At 32.5% G+C, this 12538-nt stretch overlaps 1 protein-coding gene and 1 non-coding gene across 2 annotated transcripts; both read right to left on the reverse strand.

Annotated features, from left to right (window-relative positions):
* Positions 1–1470: 1470 nt before the first annotated feature.
* Positions 1471–1543, reverse strand: TRNAK-CUU (transfer RNA lysine (anticodon CUU)). The gene has a single exon. It is a non-coding gene; the product is annotated as a tRNA-Lys (tRNA).
* Positions 1544–1899: 356 nt separating this feature from the next.
* Positions 1900–6338, reverse strand: LOC18606367 (methylsterol monooxygenase 1-1-like). The gene is made up of 5 exons (XM_007039933.3): positions 5864–6338; positions 4763–5085; positions 2844–2991; positions 2708–2740; positions 1900–2250 (listed from the first exon to the last, which is right to left on the reverse strand). Exons 1-5 carry the CDS (start codon positions 6191–6193, stop codon positions 2170–2172), a joined length of 915 nt encoding a protein of 304 aa, XP_007039995.2. The 5' UTR covers positions 6194–6338; the 3' UTR covers positions 1900–2169.
* Between the last annotated feature and the right edge of the window lie 6200 nt (positions 6339–12538).

Consider the following 12538-nt stretch of genomic DNA (forward strand, 5'->3'; position numbering starts at 1 on the left):
ATAAATTGGGAAAAATCCATCTCATTAATGAAATTAATTAAATTAGAAGATATCTTTGAAAACTCATTAAAGTGGGATGGCCCTTTGATATTCACAAACACAAACATATGCCCAAGTTATCATTAAGAACTTCTTTTGTTTGGATGTTTCATGCATGTATAGCACAAAATTAGTAATGTTTCCATATTCTCATGTGGACCAAAATGAATAACCATGGTTGGTTTTATCATGGGGGGATGGGGTAGGACCCATTCTCAACCCGAGGGCCCATGATTACCCTCGTGATTGAAGCCACGTGTAGGGCGTGGATTGATGAAGGAAAAACAATTCCCCAATGATGCCACGGAAAAGAAAGCCATAAAGTTTGAGAAATGATGAGAAAAGTCATTTGCAATTTCCCTCCCTTTATAAAAAGGTGGTGGAAGAAGGAGGGTGAAGGGAGAGAGACCTTAAAACATTGAAAGCAGAAACTTGTTTTTGCAAATTACAAACCAGCTGGCTTGATCAACCACATGATTAATGGACCCACCCTTTTGGTGAAACCCTTGTGGTTTTACTCCCACCTGGAGCTCACTTAAACTTGACAAGATTGGACAATGATACATACCAATTCTCCAAGAGCTACAGCTCCTGCTCTTTTTTCTTTGTCTCATACTTCTCCCGTGGATGTGGAAATCAGGATTCAACATCTCTCCATTGCTATAATAACATACTTAACTCTTCTTGACTCAACACTTCATTTAATGATACGTGTGCGTATTCTACTATTTACGTAATTGAGTTCAAATTTTCATTTACGAAAACTAATATTACTTATTGTTGTTGTTTAGGGTTATATATAAAACTTATTGTGACTACTGCTAAGTCTGAGTTATTGTTCATTCAATATGGAAGGGCAAGGCTAGGAACAAACTATATGGCACAATCAATCGAAGGTCACGAGCGAATTTGGTTAAACACAACACATGGAATAAATCAATGGTGGTCTCATAAAACGATGATGGTAGTTAGTGAGAAATGGTAGGGTCTTGCTCCCTCCATTATCTTTTAATTAATATTATCCCATACATTTGAATGGAGTTAATTAAAATTGGGATTGAGTTAATAGTAATTGAAGTGGGGAACTTAAATTTATTTTTAAAATCTATTTACATGGTGTAATTCAAAGTGCACTGTTAGATGAAATAAAGCTGTTTAGATTTTTACCATGTATGTTCTTTGACTTATCATGGGCCATTTATGATCATCTCAATCATGTGGAAGAGCCTGGAAAATGGTTTGGGCTTGTCTCACGGCTATGAGCAAAATGGATAATAGGAACCCTTACGAAAAACCCAATCTGGTTGAAACCCAATGATCAATGTATTGACGGTAGAGACCCAACTTCAGGAACAATTAAGCAGGCATAATGGGTTGAAAGTTTGGAATGTTTTAGTGTTGACTCATACTTTCCTCTTACAAAAATGGAAACGCCCACCGTGGGGCTCGAACCCACGACCACAAGGTTAAGAGCCTTGCGCTCTACCGACTGAGCTAGACGGGCAGTTGATGAAACGTCATCACCACGTCTTTTGGAGATTTGTAACACAAAGGTTCAATAATAAAGTACCGCTCACAAAATCAATGTACACGACAAGCAAAGATCGTCACTAGAGACACCCCTTTTCCGCTATCAATCAAGATTAGGAGTTATAGCTACATTTGAACTGTTGGGGCATTTGCCTATGCAAAGAAAAGAATGTTAGGAGGCCTGCAAGCATCAAACTTCATTTCAACCTTGCATATAAGTTTACTACGTTTCTTCCGCTATCTCTAGAAAATAGCAAGTGCCATAAGATACCAGAGATCAAAACATACAGATTCTATACTTTCACCATTTAACTAATAGTGGGACACAACTGAAAATTCACACCATGACTCTGATTTATAGCTTCTCAGTTTAAACAAAAGATGTAAACAGAGGACAGACATTTAACCTAAACAACCATAACTGACATCTCCTCATTCTAACACAAAATCACATCTGGAAAAGGCCAAGTTAATCTTCATCTGAAACACTTAAGACATCTATTTTTATCACCACTAACAATGATGTCAACTAGAAATCAGATTCCCAAGAGTTTGTCACGAGTGAGAGGTGCGCTCAAGAGAATGGCTCCACTGACGCGGCTATTCAGATTTAAGATCTTGCGTTGGAACGTAGTATGAGCCTCCATTCTGAGCACCATTGGTTCTAGATTCCTCTTTCAACTGAATTACACGAGCAGTGAATAGTTAGCAGAAGCAAAGAAACAGAACTCTCAAGCTGGAAGACATGATATGTGAAGCATATAGTAAGCATGAAAAACATTTGGAAACAACAGAACTAACAGTTTATGCATTGGACATTGTCTATCAATCATTCATGAAGATTGAATTGATGATGCTTTTCTTTCAATCTTATCTTTCGTGAGTAAGATCAAATGCTTAAAGATTAAGATAGTTAACTTTTATCCATATCCTTACTCTTTTCCATTAAGGTTAAATTAGTAACTTTAAGAGTTGGAAATCACTCAGTTTAGACCAAATGATCCAATCACATTCTCTATCAGTATTAGAGTATTTGTATAGATAGTCCTGATTACCCACTTGCTAAACCAAATTTGTCAAGAAAAGATGCCTTGTCAAGTAATAAAGGATACACAACAAAAGAAGTGCAGCAACTTACCTTCCTTAGGACCTTCTTATGGTAGCGATAGCCCTAATCACACAGAAAAGAAAGTTATTGCAGGAAAGAATTATCAGCTGATAGAATAAAATCAAATTTAAAAAAAGAAGAGTAAAATAATGCATTGTTTCATTACCTTGTCAGTGCCATAGATATAATCACAATAAGTAAACACCGAAGCAAAGTTGCTCTGGCTTTGTCCACCAACATAATGATGGTAATCATGGTAATCTGCACCACCATAAAATGGGATATATCTTGTGGGAGTCCAGGGGAAGTCATACCTGCGTTACACAACTTATACTGTGAACTTCCAACTTATACAGCTGAAAGCACTTACTAGCTTCATCCTAAATATCACCAACTGAGCTGCATTAAGCCTTAATGCATAAGCTACCACTTCTAAGCATGAAAGTAATAGCTTCTTATTTAATCTGCATGGTTTCTTCATCAATCAAAATCACTTGCAGCAAATATTCTCAAGAAATATTGCATAATCTGCCCTTATAACGATGCCAGCAGGTCAGACATTTTGCTTTCTTTTGCGCTTATGGTTAAACCCAACATCCCAACCATTCTAGAACTTTCACTCAATCACTAACTCTTAAGAGGTTAACGACTCTTGGGAACCAAAGCTCTCACCCCGATAGTCATCTGTTAAATTCAAAAATTCATGATACCGGAAAAGGAATGAGGATAGGCATCTTAGCTACCCTTTTTTTACCAGCATGCAGGCTTTATATTAAAAATAAAACTCTACACTGGCAAAAGATGATCACACTGAGAAAAATAACAAAGCAAGTTGCCTTAAAACGATTTGTTTGCCAGAATAGACCAAAAACTAATTTATAACAGATGAAGTAAATATTCAGACATTAGTGTTAGTGGTAGATTGATACGGAACTGGATTATGCAATGTGATATTCTACCATATGCTTTGAGACAGTCAATATTAACAGAAATTCAGGGGTTATCTTCTCCCCATGAAGCTGGATAAAATGACAAACCAGTAGTTTCTGCTTTAGTCATTAACTAAAATAGTTTCCTCACAGAAACTCCTACAATGAGCTCCTATATCAACAGTAATCATAGATATCTTGGGCAGCCCCTTTGTTAACTCAAAAAATGAGTAAATGACCACTCTTCCTCAAAACATAGTGGTCATTGTTACACACATAATCATTTTCAACTATAGCTCACGTTTCCTTATCCTCATTTTGATCAATTTATGGACATTATGGGCTTTTTTTTTTTTACATTATTTCAGCTAAAACTTAGCCAGCAGACATAATAGCTGTGCATAAATGTCAAAATCGAGGAGGCAAAATAGAAACTGCTGTGGCAACAAAACGTGATCCAAATATGAGTTGCTAAGTCAGCATCACACCTAGGTTAATCTCCATGACATGACAAGGGCAAATAGAAAGCAGAAATTTTCCAAGAATATGTGGTGATAAGTAATAATCAGAGTTCAAATCCATGCATCTATCCACTGACAAACTAAAGTCATCCTTTAGTTTCTCAAATCTCTAACGCACAGCATTCAGCTATTAAATTTTCAAAAAATGAAAAGAAAATCAACATATATAATAGAAATGGCAACTGATGACAAAATAACAGAGTGGCAGGCAAAAGAAACCATTGAACGAAATCAAATATTTTACTTTTTCCAATTTTAATAAATGAGCAACTTATAATATGCTTAGAGAATCGCATTCCACATTTTAAGCTTTGGTCACGCAATTGTAATTAGCGATTTTGATGTGGTAATTATTAGTAATCCCCTGCAAAAAAGGTTAAACTTATGAAAAAGATAGAAGGGAAAACTAAAGTTGAAAAGAGAGAAGGCCTGATCCTTGCCCACTTCAAGAAAAAGTTAGCCACTGTTGAAAGATCCTTCAAAAACCCAAGTACTTTGATGTAGAAAGGAGGAGAGAAAAGAAATGAAAGAAATTCTAAAGTTGGAATCAGTTAGTCACAAGAACTAAAGGAAAGGGCAGTGAGCAAATTGGAAAAATAAAATAATACAAAAAGGTGTAGCTGTAGCATGCATACCCACTGTGTGTCTCTATTGCTTCAATTTGCCGTAAAGCTATCCACAACCAAAATGTGATCAGATGCCCTGGAACAATTGCTGGCCCGAGAAAAGATGGAATGCCGAGGATCAAAACTTCCGCCCAGTGCGCATATGGTGCAGCAAACCCAATCGGAGCAGTGAATTCATGGTGAACCCGGTGAATTTTCTCATAGCCCCATTTACCATGCAGGAATCTGTGAATCCAGTAATTGGTATAATCTTCTATCATGAAATATACCCCCAACTGTGCCAGAATCTCCCACGCTGATGGCAATGGCAGCCCCGTTCGAATCCCAATCATCTGTCAAGAAAACACATGCAATCTTAGATAAAGCAAATGATTTAGGAAGATGCTGCTAGGAAAAAACACAAACAAGTAATTGTATAAGTTGCAACAATCTGATTATGGAGTAGAAAGTTTCAGAAATGCCTTACAAAGACGTATAAATAAACAGAGAAATCCAAATGTTCAAATCCCCAAGTATCTCAGTAATGAGGCTGAGGAATACATGACAAAACCCGTACAAATCGTCAAACTCCCTTCACCAGGGAGAAAAACTGCAATGTTTAGCTCAAAGCTTTGGAACGAAAACTGAGCAGTGAACATGATTCGTGTTTTCAATTTTCTGAAAAAGAACTGATCTTACAAAGTCCAATTCTAGTCTTTTACAAAATGCAAATAAACTAATGATTTCCCATTTACAAAGTTCCTCACAAATGACTCATTTACAAAAAATGAAAAAAAGTGTACTAAAACTGTAAAAAAAATATACTTATTACGCAACCAAGAACAATTTCCCAGAAAACTAATCAATGCATTTCAAAAAATAAAAAATCCAGCATCCACCTCGATGACAATGGAAATCTCATTAAGCCCCACATAAATCTAATTCCCAAAGTTGAAAAAAATCCCAACATTTACACAATTAAATCCCAAGATTAAATAAATTTCCCACTATCAGTAAATCGCATCCCCAAAAATCTAAAACTTTCACCGAAAATCCCAACTTTACAATCAAAATCAAACGTTTAAAAACAACCCAAGAAAAGAAGTTATAATAAATCGAAAGAGTTTTTACCTTAATTGAAGGATAAGACACTAACTGCAAAGGACCCACAACAAGAACAAACATCCGCATTACATCCTTATAACACCTGAACATGTCAGACAACGACAGGCTCACTTTGGGCTGAATCTTGTACTTATCGAACCCCAAAGATCTCATCATCTCAACAAAAACAAGCGGCACAGGCACCACAGAAAATATCAGAAATAAAAACAAAATATTGTGGCAGTAAAGGCAGTAATCCGATTTTTTTGCCGAATAATTGAACCACAGCGTCTCGGCCACCGTCAGGTTCCGTCCGAGGAATATAGTAGCCTCCTCGATGGTCTCAAACGGCAACATTTTCAATGTTGCGGCTGCGGCGGCGGTGAGTGGTGGAGGAGAGAGTGTGGATTCAATGTAGTCAAACAATGCGGAAACCCGAAAAGGAATCGGATGTACCTTGCATGAAAAAATGAAGAATTGAAGAGCTGAAACTGTACTTATTTATAAATAGCGGGTGGTCAGTATTTTTTTTTTTTCTTATTTACGGTCGTTGTTTGTTTGCATGGAGATGCTGAGATAGGTTAAAGCTCTTTCTTTGTTAATGTGGTGCGATGCCTTTTTCTCTTGGTTTGGTTTCAGATTATTAGCTGTATTTATACTTTATTCACCGAAATTAAGCACAATACTAATTATTGCTCATAACTTTCATTTAAAACACACTGTAAATATATAATAGTGTGAGTAAAAAATTTTATTTTTATAAATAATACTAAGAATTTAACATTTTTTCATGAGAATAATAATAATAGTAATAAATAAATTATTGAAAATAGTAGTGATTAGTTAATGATAATACAACAATTTCTTAAATTTAGTGGCAAAAAGTTTTCATTCTTTCTCAAATATTATTCTTTTTATTTTTTATTTGTTAAAAAGAGTTGGAATCCAACTTTTTGGACCAGTCAAAAGCACACATAGTTAATTTTTTTATAAAAGTATCTATATAAATACAAAATAATATTATGTAATATGATATAATTATTATATTAAAAAAGTTAATTAATTTAAAATTAAAGGAAGCATACAAATTAACTTTCTTTGAATGTTAAAAATAGTGTACTTGAGTTGAGTATTCTTCCCCATTTCCTCTTTGTTTTTTAATTTTTGTATTTAAAGAGTTGAAAAAACTAATATTTATTTGTAAGAAAGCAGGGGATCTGATCCCCATTTCAACTAGTTAGAATAATATTGTCTTCTTCTTCCAGGTGGTGAGATTAGCACGTGACCTGACACATGGTGGGTGGCCTTATGCGCTCCATCCTGGGCCAGGAACACGTGATTGCATTTTATTTTATTGGTAAAATGATCTTATAATATTTATTTTAAAATTTTCTATTTACATTTATCGCATTAAAAAACCAACATTCCGATCAAAACAAACAACAAAGTTTTATTATTTCTCTATAACAAAATAAACGCTTATGAAGTTTAATCAAGAGCCAAAAGATAATTGTTTGCCGTCCAGAATAGAAATAAATCACTCCTACATAAACTAATTGGGGTTTTTGAGATTCTTTCTATGCATAGAACATTTTTTTTAAACATAATACTCAAATAAATTTTTGAATTATTTTAAAAAATGAAATAAATTTTTTTATTGTGTTTAATTAAATTTTTATATTTTTATTTTAAATCAAATAAGTTTTTATAATTAATAATTAATTAATTATTATTAATCAAAATATCACTTATCATTTTATACTTATATAGTACTAACATGATATTAATACGAAATATGAAAAATATCATATAATTATATTATCATACTAAATTAATATATCATGTCGTCATCAATTATGATATATTAATATGCTATATCATCATTAATTATTATATATTAACATATCATATCAACGTTATGTAATATAAAATGACAAATGATATTTTAATTAAATCAATCATTAGTTATTGGACTCAAAATAAAATTACAAATCTCTATTTTGGTCAAAATAAAAAAATAAAGACTTGATTGAAAGTAATAAAAATATGAAGTCTTATTTAAATTTTTTAAAATAATTTAAAAACTTTTTTTTAATATTATATCTTTTTTTTTTCTTATTAAAGATTTCTTTTTGATGTTTCCTTTTGCTTTCAAGGGAGAAAGTAAATGTAATCATCACTATCAAATCTCATTATTATATTAAATATCATAAAAATTAATATAAAATCTCAATAAAACTAAAAATACGATCAAAACAAATCATATAAACAAAATCCAATAAAATTCTATTAATATAAACATATTTAAAAATTAAATTTACATCTTAAATCATATCTTCACATAATAAAACACTCCACTAATGAAATAGTAGCACAATCATTGAAATAATGCATTAAGTCACGTTAAATTAAAATCTTTTTGTGTATAAAAAAAAGTTAAAATCTTTTTGTAAAAGATTAAAGTTTAAAAACTATGAGTACCAGAAACGTTGAGTAAAATTTTAAAATGGGAATTTAGAGCATTCCAATAAATGGCAAATAATCTTAATTTTATTTTACTAGCTGTCAGCTTTCTTTTGACTGGGTTTCCAATCAAAATGATGATGATATTATGCCAAACCGAGAACTATGTTGGGGAAATTTAGACCCCCTTATTTCACACCGATACCTACCTTTGTGGTCCATTGTTAGAAAATAATACCATCTTTTTAACTGAGTTAGGTTTTAATTTAATTAATTTACCCTCCCCCGCCGAAATTGTGTTTTGATTTTACTTTAGCAGGATTAGTATGCCCACCCTCATTTTAGGAATTGCCCGAATCATTAATTAAGTAATTAGTGTGTTTAATATAGCTTATTTAATTTTAAATGAATTAAACAAATCAGATCTTTAACTGAAATTTGAATTATTGGCTTTAACAATTTTAAGGATCAATGTTGGAGTTTCCTTTGCCTACAAACAGTGACAGGATCTAAGAATTCATTTTTGAGAGAGTGAAGACAATGTTTATAAAATAGTTATAACTTAAAAATGTAAATACATTTTTGAAAACCTGATTATGAAGAATGTCGAACTTGAATAGATCAAATTAATAGCTTAAATGTATTTTATCATGCTCAATAAAATCAAGAGGGTAATATTTATTTGTAAGGTTGCAAATACTTTCAACATCTAATGATTTGAAATCATTTTAAATGTCAAAAAATGTGTAAAGAGTGAGCAACTCCAGCACATTCTCATTAAATCTATAATCCAGTTATTGTAAGAGTGAGTCAATAGCAACTAAAAACAAGTCAACTTGACAACAGAGATCAATTGTGACACATGATCCTTCTGACGATAACCTATACCTAATTTATATATAATACCTATGTCAAGAATCTCAATTTCATATTTCTTACAAAATTTCTTCACCAACACAAGCAAAGTTTCCATCCATCTTCTCTCAATTGTTGGAGATTTTTTTAGTAAGTAATACTAAACAAATTGCATTTAGTATGTGTTAAGATTTAAGTTGTAAAGCTTTTCATCTCCAACAACGATACATGATAAATACAAATTCAAATGATATATTGATACGCTATAAAATTTATAAAATAATAAATATAATTATAAAATTATTGTAAGGTAAAATTATAAAAAAATAAAAATATGTTATAAAATTATTATAAAAACAAATTATAAAATTTCAAAAAAAAAAAAAATTTTAAAATTTTTGGAGAGCAGTGACCCTTATTAGCCCCCCTCCCCTCCGCCTCTCCCTACAAACTATTACACTTACATGGTTATTAGATACTTTGGATTAACAAAATTGTTGAAATTGAAAGCATATCACTTACAATTATACATTATACTAAATCAACTATAATTTTGAATTATATAAAAATTATTAAAATATTATATAAAATTCATATTTATAAGTGAGGAACTCTTTATATAATTTTTTGTTATAATCAAATAATTATAAAATTAAAATAAAAAAATAACAAGTGAAATAATCTCATTAAAATTATTAAAGTATGTAAACGACAACAAGGCATCTTTTGTGAAAAGGTGTTTTGCAGAACATGGGTGCCACTGTACCTAGGGATGAAAATCACAAAGCAATTCCTCCGGGTTTACTAAATGGAAAAATGGACTCCCTTATATTGCTATTTAGGGTCAAACCGGTTTGGTTGCTTTTTAAGTATCCAAATCCGTGTCCCATTCTGTTCCTTTTCTCTTACAAACTGTCATATGTATATTTTTTAATTACTAACGAATACAAGTTTAATTTTAATTTTTTATCTCTTGTTTCCTCTTCTCTTTCTCTATTTACATATAGTTGATAAATGATGATCTTCTGCTTGTTTGTTTTAAAAAATATATATGAATTTGTTTTTTCCTATCCTTGTCAATACAAGATAAGTTTTTTTTGGCTACGAGAAAAATAATAAAAACTCAAATTTTGCTCTCAGTATAATAAAGGAAGAGATCACATTCCTTTTGTGAGAAAAAAATGAAAATATGAGAGAAAAATAAAATATAAAATATTAAAATCAAACATGTATTAATTAATAATTAAAAAATTAGACATATGTGGCTCTGTGAGAGAAGAAACATAGAAAGGGCATAGATTGAGGCAGGGGATTTGGCTTCGCTTTTTAATAGTTCTATTTTTTATCGTCATTTATGTGAAACAAGCCTGTTAGGCTGCTATATCTGAAGTACAAATCCATCTCTGAAGCAGGACTTTCTAACCTAGGTTTTAGAGTTGGCATTCATTTTTGTCCTATGCTACTTGCATTTGTTTTTTTTTTTTTTCCTTCGATATCTCAGTGATAGATTTCCCCCACGATTACTTATTAAGCATTAATAAGAGACAACTGTTATCATAAATGATTAATAGGGGTCCCAAGAGACTTTCAAATCATGAAGAAAGTGCTGGTCATAGGAATGGGGGGGTTGTAGTAATTAAAAGTGGTAGAAGAGAAAAAAAAAAAAGGGAGGGGCAAGCTAAGATGAAAGTCACGTCGTGCTTTATCTTTGTTTTCATAACTTTTGAACATATCGATCGATAGAGATAGATATTGAGTTTTGCGAGGAAATAAGGAAGCATGACCAGACTGCCATTATTATAAGTTCCCATCCACAGTTTCTACTTCTCATTCCCTTTCCTCATCATTAGTCATTTCACGCTAAATTCTGTTGCTATTGAGTCACTGACCCTGGCAACCCAATGATTGTTTCAAATTGTTCATTGGTTGCTTGAACTTTCACACCTTCATTCCTAATTAGTATGGACTGTGTTGAATAGTTTAAACTTTGAAGAAAAAATTGGTAAAAACAACAAAAATGTTCATAAATGTTTAAAATTTAAACCCATTATATTTTGATTTTTTATAACGAATTACCTATTGAAAAATAACATATTGCTAATTACCGGGTCTAAGACAGTGCAAAGGATGTGGAGACAGTGAGTTTGAACTAGCAGATGTCCACTGGTCAGTGTGCATGGGTCTCTGTGCTGATCATTTCAGTGACATCATGCAAGTGACCAAATGATAAAAGTTCACCAACTTGAAAGTAGAAAGCCATCAGCCATGGCAGAGTGAGCCCTGTATTTTCTTTCTTCTTTCTTTTTTTAATTTTTAATTTTTAACTATAAATTAACAGTAATCATTTTCCTCTGAGAATGGGACATACCCTAATCTTTTCAGTAAAAACAGTGTTGGATTTGAGCCAAAAAAAAAAAAGGAAAAGTTAAAAGGGGATGCGTATCAAAATCCAATCATGCGGGTGGACCGAAGCCACTTCACTTTGAAGGCTGATGATTTGCCTCCACCATTGTTTTGATCAGTGGCCATGATGATGTGACGTGTGCAAATCATTCGGTGTTTGGATTCTCACCACACCAAAACCATTGCCCTCCCCCCGCTCCCCTACCTATTCCCTCTCTTTGTCGTTTTCTATAAGTACAGCTATGATGAGTCATGAGTCTACATAGATTTAGAATGTGCCAAAGAAATATATATATATATATATATATATACATACACACTACTAATGACGAGCGTGCGAGATGAATATGGTGCTCTTAGTGTGACTGCTACTATTAATCTGCACGTTTTGGCCTCAAAGGATAACTCAGGGTTTTCAGAACTCTTCAACAACAAAAAAAGGGTATATTCGAAATTATGCATGCAATATGTACTAACTTTAACTGTATCGTGGGGTTGAAGTTGTGATGTGGGGTTGTTGTATTGTTAGGCATGTCGGCATTCACCATGAGTTTGTGGGCCAATATCTCTTTCGGCGGCCTGGACTATTTTACAAGCATCATTTCAACTTTGAAACTCTTACATTACTGCGCATTAATTGTTTCGTTAATGATTTAATGTCAAAATCTCATAGCATACCAAATTTTGCACTTCAGGCCCAGGCACTGCATCTTCCCTCAAAAGAAATCTTCATTTTCTTTAGTGATAATAAATTTTTTTAAATACTACTAAGCTGTTTCAAGTAGTCCTTGCCAAACTTCATTTAGTGAAAATATTATGGGTTTATCTGTCTTGGTGCATCTTCCCTCAAAAAAATTATCATAATAAACATAGAAAATCATAAGTTTTTCATTCTGGAGGTGAGTGGAAGCAATTATCTGTCTTAGTGCCTTGATGTGGAGATGCATATCCAAGGGCAAGGTCTTGCTAATGCACTTACTA

Source organism: Theobroma cacao, chromosome 3, assembly GCF_053813885.1.
Source record: "Theobroma cacao isolate CCN51 chromosome 3, ASM5381388v1, whole genome shotgun sequence".
NCBI classification, from domain to species: domain Eukaryota; kingdom Viridiplantae; phylum Streptophyta; class Magnoliopsida; order Malvales; family Malvaceae; genus Theobroma; species Theobroma cacao.

What these genes read in the sequence shown, in the direction of transcription:
- LOC18606367 (XM_007039933.3), bottom strand. Translation starts at nt 6,193, where the DNA reads ATGTTGCCGTTTGAGACCATCGAGGAGGCTACTATATTCCTCGGACGG. An exon ending in GCAATAGAGACACACAGTGG is followed by an intron (nt 2,992 to 4,762) that starts GTATGCATGCTA and finishes TGTGTAACGCAG; the next exon opens with GTATGACTTCCCCTGGACTC. An exon ending in ATAAGAAGGTCCTAAGGAAG is followed by an intron (nt 2,251 to 2,707) that starts GTAAGTTGCTGC and finishes CGTGTAATTCAG; the next exon opens with TTGAAAGAGGAATCTAGAAC.